Here is a 15774-nt window from a genome sequence, read left to right on the forward strand (position 1 = left end):
GGCCTTCCTACTGGACTGCTGGCGACTCTGCCCTGGGAGCTTCCCAACCTTGGGCCATGTCAGTAGGATCAGTTAGTATGTGACTTCACCTAGAGGACACAATTTCTCTAGATTTCATGTTGTTAATACAACAGTGTCTTTGATTCTCCGGAATCCTAGAATTTCAGAATTTTAGAACAGAAAAGCAAGCCGTATTCCATTGAGGTCATAGAGCCTGCAGCAGAGGTGGGCCCAGAGCCCCTCTTCTCCTGGCTGGCTCACCCCTCCTGCCCCATCACGCTGCCTCCCTGCACTTTTATTTATCCCTGATTTGCTTTTTCTTTTTTGAAGTAGCCTGAGGCTTTTGTGTCTGAAGTTTATAATTAGTCATCTAATTTGGGACTTGAAGGTTAGTGATTATTTTTCCATCAAACAAGAGGTATTTCCCCCTGGAAACCCTTCCTGCCCCCACAGACTTGTTGAAAGCTCCCTTATCTGGGCTGAGTTCTCACACCTGGGTGTTGGGATCTGTTTGCTTCTCAGAGTTACCTGTCAGAATGCACATTTCCTGAAGCATACGAGTGTGGCCTTATGGTTTCTGTATCTTGTTTAATGTTTTAAATTCCCAGCACTGAACTGTAGCTGGGCAGTGCTGTTATGAAGTCTTTGTCTCCATACTGAGGGATCTGGCTGATCCTTTGCAAGTTTACAGGGTCATTGTGAGAAAATGTTTGGATGATTATGTCTTTATAAGAATTCCAACTTTCTGCTTCTTAAATAATCTTAAAAAGTCAGGAATTGGTTTATTGGAGTATGAGATTTGAACTTACTGTGCCCAAAAAGCTTATTTGAAAAAACTATCAGAATTGTCACTGACGTTGGTCACAAACAGTATCTCAACTCTTTATAGTCAACTTTTTGAAGATATTGAATAATAACCAGTCTTGAATTCCACTGCTTTGTACTTTGTGGAAGAACTGGCCCATTGCTGCCCCATCAAGCCCTATTTAGTCTATTAGCTTGGTCTAATTTTGATCTGAAATAATGGAAAAGTCTAGCTGATGCTTTCTGATGTTAGTCATCTTCGTGGCTGCCAGAGTGATCTCTGAGCATCAGGTGGCCTCAAAGTACCTGACGTCTGCCTGGCACTCATTTGTTACCTCTTATCAGTCACTCTCCATGACCCTTTCACGTGCCAACCCTGGCAGACCACATAACCTCACACAGTAAGTTCATCTGATCTTTTTTAAAATTACTTAATTTTATTTTTTTCATTGTACATGTTTGTGGGATATAGTTTTTGTTTCAATACATGCATTTATTGTATAATGATCTTATCAGAATAGTTAGCGTATCTGTCACCTAAACATTTATCATTTCTTTGTGGTTATAACATTCAAGGTCCTCTTTTCTGGCTATCTTGAAATATATGATACAATATTACTAGCTGTTGTCACCCTAGGGCACCAAAACTTGTTCTTCCTATCTAACTGTACCTTTGTAACTTCGTACCTGTCTACCAAGCTTTTCCAGGCCCCCTCTGCCCCCTCCCTTTCCCTGCTTCTAGTTACCACTATTTTACTTTCTATTTCCTTTTTTTTTAACCTCTTTTAAATTTATTTTTCTTAATTGACCAATGATAATTGTATATATTTATGGAGTACAATATGATATTTAGGTACATTCATACTGTGTGCAATGATCGTATCAGGGTGCTTAGTATATCTATCACCTCAAACATTTGTTACTTCCTTGTGTTAGGAACATCCAACATCATCTTGACTAGCTATTCAAAGACACACAGTACTTTGTTGTGAACTGAGTGCAGGTATCTCTTCAACTTGTTGGTCTCCATTCCTTTGTATATATACCCAGTAGTGGGATTGCTGGATCATATGGTAGTTCTATCTGTAGTTGTTTGAGAAATCTCCATACTGTTTTCCATGATGGCTGCACTAATTTACAGTCCCACCAACAATGTATAAATGTTCCCCTTTCTCTGCATCCTCGCCAGCATTTGTTATTTTCTGTCTTTTTGGTGATAGCCATCCTAACTTGGGTGAGATGATATCTCATTCTGGTTTTGATTTGCATTTCTCTGATAATTAGTGATGTTGAGCATTTTTTCACTGGCCATTTGTATGTATTCTTTTGAAAAATGTCTATTCATTTTCTAATCAGACTATTTTTTTTAAATTGAATTGTTAGGGGCCGGCCCCGTGGTGCACTTGGGAGAGTGCGGCGCTGGGAGCGCAGCGATGCTCCCGCCGTGGGTTCATCCTATATAGGAATGGCCGGTGCGCTCACTGGCTGAGCGTGGTGCAGACGACACCACACCAAGGGTTGTGATCCCCGTACCAGTCATGAAAAAGACAAAAAAAAAATTGTTAGAGTTCTTTGTATAGTCTGGATGTTAATCCCTTTGAGATTCATAGTTTGCAAATATTTTCTCTCATTCTGTAGGTTGTCTTTTTGCTCTGTTGATTGTTTCCTTTGCTGTGCAGAAGCTTTTTAGTTTGATATGATCCTATTTGTTAATTTTTGCCTTTGTTCCCTGTGCTACCAAAGTATTCATAAAGTCTTTGTCCCAGACCTGTGTCCTGAAGTGTTTGCACTTTGTTTTCTTCTAAAAGTTTAGTTTTTTAGTTTTGGGTCTTACATTTTAGTCTTTAATCCATGTTGAGTTGATTTAGGTATATGGTGAGAGTTAGGGGTCTAGTTTTATTCTTCTGCATATGGATGTTCAGTTTGTAGGTACAAAATGAGCTTATGCCCTTTCAGATATGTGGAATGAGATATTGATTCTAGTGAGATTTCAGAATTAAAAAATCTTATATTTTTAAGTTTTACTACTTTACTTTCTCAGTAGCCATGAAAGTTTTATTTTATTAAAATTAGTCAAAAAACAGCAATGATTTTCGTTAGTGCTGGAAAAATAATACACCTAGGAAATATTTTATTTTAAGGTTTGAGGTTCTATGATTTATATGATGTAGACAGAATAGACAGAGGTGAGCAGGAATGGAGGCAGGAAAGACCCAGTTGGAGGTTATAGAAAGAGTTCAAGGAAGAAATGATGGTGGCTCGTGTAATGGCAAGGTGCCAATTCAAGATGCGTTTTGGAAATAGAACCAGGAAAACTTTCTGTTGCATATTAGATAAGGAAGGTAAGGGGGGGAAAGTGTCAGGGGTGACGTCTGGAATTCAGGCTTGAAGGAATGGCATTGCCATTTATTGAAGAAGATGAGGAAGGGGAGGAACAGGTTTGGGGGAGAAAAATCAACCCGCGAGGCATAGTGTGGAATGTCAAGTGGATAGTTGGATACTAGCTCTAAAGCTCAGAACGGAGTTTTGAACTAGAGACATGAACGTGGGAGCCATTGGCTTATAGGAAGTATTTAAAGCCCTGGGAAAGGATGTCAAAGCTGGGGAGGAAATGTAAAGAGAGAAGAGAGCCCGAAATTGAGTTTTCTGGGATATGACCATATTTAGAGGTTGGGGAGGAGTTACCTGTAAAATAGAATAAGAAAGAGACAGAGATAGGAGGAAAGCAGGAGGGAGTGGTGTGTTGACAAGGAAGGTCTCATCCCCTGGGTTGGGGCTGCCAAGAGGTCAGAGGAGAGGAGAACAGGCAAGAGTGGATAGTCTATCGCACTGGCCACGAGATCCACCCCAATGGAGCTCTGGGGTTGGAAGCCAGACTGCGGTGGTTGCAGAGAAAATAGGAAGCAAAGAAATAGAAGACAATAAAGGTCAACAACATTTACTGTTCTTGAGAAGCTGTCTTGAGTGGAAAGCAGAGAAACATGATAGCAGCTAATGCAGGATGTGAGTGAGATCAAGGGAAAGCTACTTTATTTTTGTGAGAGGGGAACCACTGAAGTGTGATCTATTTTTTGGTAGAATTTTAGTCTATAGAATGTGTATTACATTGGGTGTGGGCTAGTATACTAAGATTCAGACAAGACAGAAGTTGACTTCTGCCTTATGTAACAGTCCAGAACAGGTGGTCTGCATTCCATGAGGTCATCCAGGGACCCAGGCTGGAGGGGGCAGCTCTGACATCCTCCCGAATGTGAGGCATCCATGACTAAGTTCGAAGACAACCATGTCTGTTGTTATTTTCTGGCCAATGAGAAAGGAAAATCTAGGGCAAATGGCTTTGTCTTTATGAAGATAACTTAAACATTGAAGACATCTTTCCTGTTGCCTCATTGGCCCAGACTTAATCACATGGCCACAACCCATCATAGACTCTAGCTGGGTGAAGGAGTACCTGCTGAAGCTGGAAGCTGAGTTACTAAAGGAAGACGGGATCTGGGGGAGAGTCTATTCCTACCACAGGCTATGAGCTCCTTGGGATGGGGAGGGTGGTTACAACATATTAATCTCTGTTTCTAAACCATAAGCAGTGCTTGGCTTATATTTGGTGCTCAGTGTTTGGTGAGTTGAATTGGCTATTAGAACTAATTCCCTTCCTTCCAAAAGGTAGAATCTGACTGTAGGCTCTGACTTCCACAGTGCACCGCCTGCCTTCCTCCTCTGCTGTTTTCTGTATACTCAGACCATTTTCCAGGATAAACATGCAAAAGAAAATTTAATATTTACTTTCAAGATTTGCTTGAAAATCTAAAATGTATTATAAGAGGAAAAAAGAGAATTTGTTCGTTTTATTTGGATCACTATCTTTCTCTGTATATGGGCTTGATATTTACATATGCTTTGGCCAGCTGAGCACATGCCAAGTTGACATGTCTTTTATTCAACACAGAGAATATCTGATGATTGTGAAAAGTAACCCTAAATAGAAAGCACACTTATAGCACTTAGTTTACAACATAGCTTAGTATTTGTAATGTTCCTTTCATCTTTAAATTATTAAGCATATTCCAATGTGTATTGTGAAGTTAAGAACTAGATGTTGGTTTTACTATAGAGTTACTAGTTTTATTTTGCATAATTGTATAGTATACTAATGGGTATATGATTTGCTTAAAGTATTACTAGCCCTTTGCTCATGATGTTTTTACCATAAGATTAGAATTAGGAATAAAAATTATATGACAATCTGAGATATTTGTTTTTAAGATACTTACCCCACATACCTAAGATAAGAAATTACTTAAGATGACACGATCTCTACTTGGCATAGCAGCTCTTGCTGCTTAGAGAGAAACTACCTTAAAACACAGCAGCATATCTATTAGTAGGGGGGAAAGTAACCGCAGGAAATAAGTTCTGTAGATATGATCATGTTTGGTTTCTTCATTTGGCAGATCTGGAAACCAAGGCACCAAATACTTAAGTATCCTGACTAGCAAACCATTAAAAGGAGGTGGTTATATTTTAGAAGGTCTTTTTCTTAGGATGTATCAGCAGGTTATTATGCATTAAGATATATTGCTTGAGTTCCTTAGGTGATGAGAGTTAACTTGGGAGGAAGGGAGAGGCGATGCTACCCAGGCCCTCCCAGGTTGTGGCCAGTGCTTGTCCAGTATGGGACAGATATCATGCCCTTGAAGAAGCCTCTACTCTAGTTGTGGTTGCTGATTTAGAGGGCATAGCAGAACTAGGAGAAATCACATGGGAAAAGCATTCCTTCCTGGAAGAATCCATAGATTCAGGGGTCAAGAGGGCCCTGTGTAGAGAAAGGAAGAGGGAGAGAAATAAGAACGAATGTCTGCTTCGTTATTAGATTATCCTTCCCAGGGATCAAAATATATGCTCAGCTGATGCAGCAAATGTATTTTTCTGAAATTAAATGTAAGTTATGTAATTATTATGACATTCCTTTAATGTCATTTTACGATGCTCAGTGAAAGAGATCTAATAGGAGTAAAACCTGTGATCATTACAAATCAACTTTTACTCCTGGTTCAGTGTTGATTTTGAACTACTGCTGGGCACCCATCTTCGTGGCACGTTTGACAAGTCGTCTGTTAGGTGTGTGGAATAGGAGTGTTTCACAGGTGGAATCTCTCCCTCGCTCCTGTGGTTCCCTAGCCTCTCACGCTTAGCATCCTAGTGTTCTTGCCATTTTTCTTGCAGAACAATCAACCATGACGACCGAATCTGGATCAGACTCGGAATCCAAGCCGGAGCAGGAGGCCGAGCCCCAGGAGGCGGCGGGTCCGCAGGAGCGAGCGGGGACGCAGCCGGGGCCGGGGCCAGGGCCGGAGCCGCCCAGTGCCGAGGAGCAGCGCCAGGCCCTAGAGCAGTTCGAGGCAGCAGCGCACAGCACCCCGGTGCGGAGGGAGGTGAGCCCCGCGCGCTCTCCGGCGAACGTTTGCGGAGCTTTGCCAGGGTCTGCGTGAACTGCGGTCTCCCAGGACTAGAGGCGACCAGGAGGGGTCATCTGCTTTGCCCTTGTGGCCCTAGGCAGATGACAATGTATGCTATTTTAAGGCTTCCAGTGAATGACATTTTTTCAACCTTGCTTGGTAACTCCTTCATTTGCTCGCCCGCGAACGTTTGCGGAGCTTTGCCAGGGTCTGCGTGAACTGCGGTCTCCCAGGACTAGAGGCGACCAGGAGGGGTCATCTGCTTTGCCCTTGTGGCCCTAGGCAGATGACAATGTATGCTATTTTAAGGCTTCCAGTGAATGACATTTTTTCAACCTTGCTTGGTAACTCCTTCATTTAATTAAAACACTTAAACTCACACTGAAATCTGGACTGGAGATTAGGGGTCATATTGTGGATTTAGAGGAAGGATGGACAGCAGACTGACAGCTTTAGTTATGCTTTGGTTGTTCTTTATTTCAAGCCTAGGGGTTAGGGCTATTTTGATTTTCCCAAGCATCACTCTGACCCTAATATTTTCATCAACATTTAGTGGATTTTCAGGCAGGTCTCTTTTGCTCTCCTTTGTGCATCTGTGTTGTCAACTCTATTCCCTATACGTGTTTGAATTGTCATAAATGATGTATTTCTTTTAAAAGTTTTCATACAAAAAACCAAAGTATGCTTTATCCCTGGGCCTTTAGTGAGTCCATGTTTAAATTTCTTCTGTCATAAAACTTAAAACTTGGAATTAATGTGTTTTAGAGTACCAACTTGTATGTGGCAAAGAAATCCAGAGTCCCTACAAGTGATTGAGCTTTTATAGGTTGGAAGTGTATGTGTCAAGGTAGAAATTCTCAAAGATATTTAGAGAGGAGACATGAAATCACCGTATTAATGAAAATCTTTGGAAGTCACAACACATTATTATAACATTAGACTAAATGTTTACAACCAGATTATTTGTTTTCCCCTGGCATTTGCAAGTTCTGTTTTTAAACAATATTAATAACATTTATTTTTACTCTATAAATAGATACTGTGTCTGATCTCAGAGGCTTTGTGATGGAGAGCTGGGAGATAACATCCCAGCTTGGTAAACAAAATCTAAGGAGCTGCTGTAGTCATGGTTTTTCTCTATCTTTTCTTTTTGTGGAGTAGTGGTGATGGTAGTGTTTAGGTTTTTTGTTTGTTTTAATCTTCAAAATTTAAAATTACTAGACTGTTTTGCTTTTCCACATTTTTTCCCTTTTCACTCTGAAATGAAATAGCATGAAAATAGGAAGTAATTACAGAAAGTATGAATATCTATACTGAGACATGATTACATATACATACACACCCTTTCTTTATCTTCTGCAGTCAGGTATCTGAATGAAATAAGAGAAGTGATACTAAGCCATTAGAAGGAGAGGTGACTGGCTGCAGAGGGCAGAGACCTACATCAGTCCATTACTCCTGTCTCTCCATGTAGTTATTTTACCATCCTCAGAGAAATCATCCCAGCCCTGAGGCTTTAGCTTCCTCATCTACAAAATGAAGCATTCAGAAAAGATAATTTCTTTTTTTGTCCTTTTTGAGACCGGCCGCACTGTGCTCAGCCAGTGAGCGCTGTGAGCGCACTGGTCATCCCTATATAGGATCTAAACCCGCGGCAGGAGCGCTGCTGCGCTCTCAGCGCCGCACTCTCCCGAGTGCACTATGGGCTCAGCCCAGAGAAGATCATTTCTAAGGTACTTCCACAAAATTATTTGATTCATATTAGAAGGCCATCATGTTGGAGGTAAGATGAAGTATGTTTTATAAAGTGATGATGAAAGCATGGGTTTGGCCGCACTTGAATTCCAGTTTACTAATTTTGTAACCTTGAGAAAGTTTCTTAGGCTCTCTGTACCTGTCTCTCCTCATCTGCAGATGAGGGTAGTGATATCTGTGTCACAGAGCTGCTGTGAGGATTAAGTGAGATTGAGGATTTGCTGAAATGATTGATACTGATATTTTTAAATTATAATGCATTCTGTGACTACGATTGACATTTCTTTTGAGGTACTTGGTCAGCTCTTCTAGAGCCGTTAAAGTCGTTTTGGAAATGTGCGTAGGAACCTCAATGACGAGCTCTTGTTTTGCAGTGTTCCCAGGAACAAGGCCCATCCCTTGATAGTGGTTTAAGATGCCCCTGGAGTTTACCTGTTTAAGTAACCCACAAAGTTTATTTTCATACAGATATTTTTATTTTAGTAGAGGAAAAATAAAATTTCATCTTTCCTAATACATAGATAAGGTAGATTCCAGATAAAATTTAACAAGTGCTAAAATTTAATTTTAACAAATCTATTGACCTTGCCTATGATGAGATGAAAGTGTAGATTAAATGTGCAAAAGTGTTGTATAAATTATAAAGCACTTGACAGATATGTTTTTTGGTTGTTGATAGACACTTCCAAGATTACCAAACTTCTCCTTAAACTACCCGTATTAGTCTGTTATTGTGTTGTTATAACAGAATACCTGAGCGTGGGTAATTTATAAAAAAAAAAGTTTATTTGGCACATGATTCTGCGACAGCTGCATCTGGATGGGCCTCATGGTGGGACGCAGCAGACAGCCAGCAGGTACAAGGGGAGACCACATGATGCGAGTGAACAAGAGAGGGAGGGTGGGAGGTGCCAGCCTCCTTTAGACAACCAGCTTTTAAGGGCACTAGTAGAGCTAAAACTCAGTCACTATCTACCCCAAACCCCCCAGGGAGGGCATTAGTCTGTTCATGAGGGACCCCCCACCCATCACGATCCCCCCCAAACAGCTCCCAACACTGTGACCTTGGGGATTAGATTTCAACATGAGCTTTAGGGGGACAAAAGTTGGGGGGACAAACACGTCCAAACTATATCCCTACCCAAGGCCAAAATTAATGACAGTTTTATGATTTTCTTACACTTATTGTTTTAATGCTTTGATATGGAAAGACCAACAGTTAAAAAAGTAGGTCTGAGTTGCCAGAGCAGTTTTTCTTTAGTTTATTTACTTGTTTTAGCTGAAGCTTGCCTTCTCAACTATTTTGGCCTTTGAAATGTTATTCGGTTTTTTCTTGATTTCCTTTTGTAAGCCCAGCAGATTGGTCTCTTTCTATTCTTAAGAACCTCTCAAGACTTTGCTTTGAATCCTAGGCAAAGTAGTGGAAGAAAGGACTATATTAGCAATCTTCTGATGGAAAAAAAGATAGAAAATGCTAAAAAAGCAGACATCTAAAATAAAATACAGATTAAATACACCAAAAATAACTTTGTGATTATAGTAGAGTGATGTAAAATTGTAAAGTCTAATAGGAAAGAAACACTGAAATGATTAAACCTATGCTCAAGCCTTTATTCTTTTAGCACCATGCTGACAGTATGTTCATGAGGGAGGAAATTTTGTGCTATTTCAAGGAGCCTAAACTGAATTTAGTACCTAAGCTTTCTTTGGACTGTGTATACTTGCAGACTAGTGAAAATGGTAGTCTGGCCTAGAGGTTGAATTTGTATTACTACCACTGATGGTCACTTATTAGACAGAGGAGGGGTGTGGAAAGAGCACACAGAGATTTCCACGGGGATTGGTTCAGGGGAGAATTTTATTGTTATATAGGATGTCTTCTGCAGTTTTGAGTGTAGCCTGGACTAGTCTGTTGTGATTTACTGTAGGAAATAGCAAAGCAGCCCGTTTCCAAAGTGGTGTGCTATTGCCTGAGTAATGCAATATTTACTTCCTGTCCTGCGGTGAAAACTGGTCATTGTTTTGTCTTCACAGGTCACTGACAAGGAACAGGATCTTGCTGCCAGAGCTGCAAAACAGCTCGAGTATCAGCAATTAGAAGACGATAAGCTTTCCTGTAGGAAATAGCAAAGCAGCCCATTTCCAAAGTGGTGTGCTATTGCCTGAGTAATGCAATATTTACTTCCTGTCCTGCGGTGAAAACTGGTCACTGTTTTGTCTTCACAGGTCACTGACAAGGAACGGGATCTTGCTGCCAGAGCTGCAAAACAGCTCGAGTATCAGCAATTAGAAGACGATAAGCTTTCTCAGAAATCATCTAGCAGTAAACTGTCTCGCTCTCCATTAAAGATTGTCAAAAAGCCTAAAAGCATGCAGTGCAAAGTGATACTTCTGGATGGGTCAGAATATATCTGTGATGTGGAGGTAAGAGTATATTTTAAAACTTTTTTGTCCTAGGTATTGTGAGGTGAGGAAGGTTGGTATAAAACATACCAGATGCCTCTTTATTTTCCCAGAACTCTAGAAAATTACTCAGACCCAGTCTCTAAATACAAAATTATTTCCAAAGTCTTTAACTAGGGATCAACTTACTAAAAATATGTACAGTGTCCTACAGTGTTATAATCAAAAGTAAAATGTGATCTTACATTAAAAAAGGATGAAATCTGAAGCCTTTAAAAATCAACTTTTCTTTAATATCCTAGCTATGAGCTATTATTTAAATGAATTTTATCTTTTCTATTTGCATAATTCATGGCCAAGTCACTTGTTCTTGGTAGAAACTTAAAAATTCTGTGCATAAGGGCAGTGGGATAATTTGAAATGTCCATGTCCTTTTCTTGCTCAGGGAATGAGTAATTTTTACAGTTCACATCATGGTAGGTGTTGTAGCTTTAGTGTAAAAGTGTTTACTACTTTTTGCTCTTTTTTGAAAAAAAAACTAAGAGTCCTCTCAGAGAAGGGGCAGTTGAATGACTTTTGTCACAGATGTTTAGCAAGGCCAAAGTAGCAGATGAAAATAGTACAGCCCATCGGTAGCCATGGAGATGGATTATTGTTGCCTTCTCTGAGCATCGTGGAGAATCCATGCAGGACAGGAGCTCGAACTGTAGGGGCAGGTCTGTGTGGGGGAGCACTCTCTCTCTTAGCAAAGTCATTCCATTACAGTTTTAACATGTTCAGTGAAAGATCTCATGCTTCCTGCCTCCAGCCCCTGCCCTTGTCACAGAGGGAGGGACATCACACATTTCTGCAAGCCAGCCCCTCCCACCACATGCTTCCATAATTCCCCTTCCTCAGGTGGTGCTGAGACTTTTCCAGGCACCACAGGCAGTGCATGAGTGTGTGGTCACGCATTTCTACTCTTCTTTCCTCAGCATGGCCAGCACCAAGGCCACCTGGTTTCCCACCTTCCCTGCTCACTCGTCTCTGCTTCCTGCGTCTTACAACCCCTGTGTCCTTCCCATTACATTTTGTGTGATGCACCTGTGCACCTAGTGCTTTTTTTGTGACAGAAGATTCAAATCCATTTCATGTTGGATTTGTTTAGGGTGGGGATGAGGGGTGGGTTACTAAATTATTACAGATTACAGGAACATAGAAAGTGATATATTTGTAAATAAACTCTTATGTGAACAGTTATTTGGTCTGTCATATACTAATTTATAGAACATTTTAGTCATCCAATAGCTTTACAAACATAGATGGGCTGCTGCAGGGAGTTCCAAGGATGCTGTAAGGTTTCCACGCACAGATACATTCCTTGCATTTTGCTGGCTTTGATTTTGGCTAATTTCTTAGACCAAAGTGTTCAATTATTGATTTAGATAGAATTCTGGAAATGAGGAGCCCAATAATGTATTTCTAGCTAGGTTTTACTATGAAGCATAAAAGACTTTTGTAAACTTGAGAGAGATTGTATTTTTCCAGTATAGACTCACTTTCTGGAAAAATTGATCTAAGTCAATGGAAGCTTTTTTCCTTAACTTTGAAGAGAGTCTTTCTGTTGGTTGCATTTATAAAATGGAACAAATAGGGTTACCTGGGAACCTTCTAGTCATGGCTACCAGAGTTTTCTAATGAAGAGTCTTGAAGAAAGTTTGCAGTGTTTCATGTTGGGAGGATCATGCTTCAGGAGTGACCGAGGTTCACAGTGTTGATCATTTTGCCAAATTGAATTTATGTCCATGCTTCAGATTCATTATAGATACTCACTGTGGTTTTGAGTACAGAGTTTTTGTTTTGTAATTAACTTTGGATGTGATTCAGTGTTACTTTTAATATCGCTGTGAACATTTTGAGTGGCATAGCAATGTTGGTCAGTTATTTTCCTTCATAATTAAGTATTTTTATAAATTTGACAGATTCTTAAGAGTAACATTTTTCTGGGATATAAAAACCATTGCCAGCAGAATATTTCCAGTTTCACAGCAGATAGTAGTAGTAGGAAGTATGTGTTTACTGCCAACACCTTTGTAAAGAAGATGGAGAAGTTTGGACACATTCAAGTTCTGTGGATTTATTTGAAGATGATTGGCTGAATAAGAAAAAAGGATTCTAAATCAGTGGTGTGGTTTTCAACGTGGCAATGAGATGCTATTTGAGAAAGCCTATTCGAAATGCCTGTTATTTTTTATATAAACTATGGAAAGTAAAGCTTGCTGTTAGGGTGCAAATGGGTCATAATAGGTAAACAGATTGAAAAGCATTGCCATAGGGAAGATGTCCTTCAGTCTTCACTCTCTTCTGAACTGAGTTTTTATCGAGGACTTGGTTGAAGGCATGAAAGCATAGCTGAACAGTTTTTAAGCAACACAAAGCTTTAAAAAAGACCAATAACCAAATGTCAGAGTCCAGTTTTATTATGAAGTGGAGAGTGTGGGAGGCTGAAGCAAAGCCAACAAGCTGATATTTAGCAGGAATGGAGGTAAAACTTCACTCTCTTAGAAAAGATCAAGTACAAAATAGAAATGTGTTTGGAGGGAGGGGCAGACTTAGTCTGAGTAAAACTCATTTCCAGGTTGAAGTTGATTACAAAGTCAACACGAACCAACAGTGCGGTGTAACTGTCAAAACCATTCATGGAATCACAGACTGCTTCTGTGGAGGTGTAGTGTTTGGTCTGCAGAAGGCTGGACAGATTCCATCTGCAGGGCTGTGTTTCATACACATGTGATAAGCGCTCCAAAGCCACCAGACGGGCACGGGCTAATGGACTTGTCAGCCTATAACCCATGTGATTTGGAGGAACTTCCCTAAACTTACTGAGCCTTGGTTTTTCTCAACAAAAATGGATGTGCAAATACTTCCCTCAAAAAGGCATTATTGAGGAGATTCAAGCAAATAATTTATTTAAACACTCTCTGGGATGTAGCATATTCTTAATAAATGGGAGCTGTTTAATAATGATGAGAACAGTGAACTCTGACTTGAGCTTATTCAGCAGAGAATTATAGGATGGCGAATGATCTGGAAGCCTTCTCATGAGGGAAGATTATAGAAATAGGATGTGTTGAGTGTGGAAAAAATAAGATTTGGAGGGGACAGGATAGCTGTTTTCAGTTACTTGGAAACGTGTCATTGGCAGGTTGTCTTAACTTTTTTTATGTACAGAAAGCGATACTAAGGTAGAAGTTACATGAAGTCAGATTTTAAATAAACATTTAAATAATGTTTTAAATGATTGCTGTTGACCTTGTGATGATGTGCGCTCTAACGTTAAAAGAATTGCAGCAGAAACCGCAGGCGCCTGTGTGGACCCAGCTGTTCCCCAGATGCTGCCTTGGACCAGACATCTTCCAGGGCCCACAAACCCACAGAAGTCTGAATGGAAGAAGCAGAATTGCTTCCCTAATCCCTATCCCCAGTATATGTAGTTGAGTTGAATTAAGAACAGAATGCAGGAGGCAATAACAGGAGGAACTTTTTTGTGTATTTAATAAGGCATCAAAAAGGCATTTTATTTTAATGAAATTGTGATGTTTTCCCCCTGGCTTCTTTAATGCCTTCACCACTTCACCACCAAAATCAGCAGGACTCTACTCTGGCATGACTTTACCATGAGAATTTATAGTCCCCTATAAAGGACCCCCAGCTAAACACACACACACACACACACACACACACACACACCTCCCCTTGAGATAGCACTGTTCTCTTTACACGTCCCCTATAAAGGACCCCCAGCTAAACACACACACACACACACACACACAAACACACACACACACACACACACACACACACCTCCCCTTGAGATAGCACTGTTCTCTTTACACACTCACTCACACACACACACACACGCACACACACCTCCCCTTGAGATAACACCGTTCTCTTCTCCTTTGAAACCATGAGGTAGCATTTCTCCTTACCCAGAAATGCTGCAGTGGGAGAAACCCAGCGACGCACAGAGGCAGTGAGAGCGGTGACTGAAGACGCACACACACCTCCCCTTGAGATAACACTGTTCTCTTCTCCTTTGAAACCATGAGGTAGCATTTCTCCTTGCCCAGAAATGCTGCAGTGGGAGAAACCCAGCGACGCACAGAGGCAGTGAGAGCGGTGACTGAGGGTACACGTTCAGTCCCTGGTCCCTGCCGCCCATGTCTGATACTAGCCTTCAGGTTGGGCTGGCTTTTTCCAACCTCCCTCTAGCAGGCTTAAATCATTGTAGCATGCACTGTTTTTCCATTTGAGAGACTTTTTCCTCAATTTTTTCAATCTCTTAGTTTTGATTATCTAAAAATCTAAGAAAAGATCTTATTATAATAAAAAATCTTATTATAGGCAACTTGATATATATGCTTGGGAAATGTACAAAATTATTAATATGTGATTTCCTTCTTATTTTTATTTTCTGTTAGAGAATATGAACAACTTCCTTTAGCCAGTTTATCATTATTGCAGTTTATTTCCCAAAGATAAATTTTATAAGAGAAAATAAACAAAAATACCCCAGTCACACACAATAGAGGCAATAGAGCTCGTCACATTTATTTTAGTCCCATTGCTTCCATGTTTGGCAGACTGATTTGAGTCTAATTGATTAGTGCGCAGCATATTTCCTAATTACCATCCAATTAGAAATTTGCTTTCTCTTATTTGGGCACTGTTCTAATCTAGTCTAATTTGGTTTTAGGAAAATAAGTCCCAGACTCGGTCTCTAATTTGAGTCTATATTTCATAATGTAGCTTCGTTGCTGTATATATAAAATGTTTAAGCCATTTTATGGTGCAGTTGGGTTTGTTTCCCACTAGAAACGCTATTAGATTTGTCTAGAGCATTACTGGAAACACGGGGAGGGCCTACCTTGCAGTGTTACTCAGAATGGCCCTGCCATCTTTCTCTCCCCATGTGAAACCTCTGTTTACTTAGCCCCTAAATGTTGCTAATTCACTAGTGAGGGAGACTTAGTGCTTATGGGACCCAGGTAAATCCACACGGGACTAGCATTCCAGGGAAAAATGCCAGTGCGTGGGCCATACTGAAGAGAGATTCCCATCCATGTGCATTTATTAATTTTTTTGGTTGCTGGCTGGTACAGGGATCCAAACCCAAGATTCACATCCAGATTGGGGCAAATCAAATAGAGCTATTTAAGTGCAGCCGTAACACCATAAAAGTCTGGCTCCTGAGGCCTAATGGTTGAATGGGCTCCATGACTCAGGGCGATTTAGATCCCTCCAGGACAGGCCTAGAATCTGGAGTAAGCACAGAAATGGTCAAGTTGACTCCAACAGGCCTTTTTTGAGGCCA

The 15774-nt window shown here is 40.5% G+C and overlaps 1 protein-coding gene across 5 annotated transcripts in view; it reads left to right on the forward strand.

The window, feature by feature from the left end:
• Window positions 1-6017: 6017 nt before the first annotated feature.
• Window positions 6018-15774, forward strand: part of EPB41L3 (erythrocyte membrane protein band 4.1-like 3) — an 81616-nt gene continuing 71859 nt past the window's right edge. For 3 of the 5 annotated variants that reach the window (XM_008576537.1, XM_008576536.1, XM_008576538.1), the window contains exon 1: window positions 10301-10439. In XM_008576537.1, coding sequence (XP_008574759.1) covers window positions 10386-10439 — 54 coding nt within the window. In that variant the 5' untranslated portion in view covers window positions 10301-10385. Of the gene's footprint in view, window positions 6237-10241; window positions 10440-15774 lie in introns of those variants that run through there. The other 2 variants (XM_008576539.1, XM_008576540.1) reach the window with 2 other exon arrangements.

The sequence above is a fragment of the Galeopterus variegatus genome, unplaced genomic scaffold (genome assembly GCF_000696425.1).
Source record: "Galeopterus variegatus unplaced genomic scaffold, G_variegatus-3.0.2 Scaffold1364, whole genome shotgun sequence".
Taxonomy (NCBI): Eukaryota; Metazoa; Chordata; class Mammalia; order Dermoptera; family Cynocephalidae; genus Galeopterus; species Galeopterus variegatus.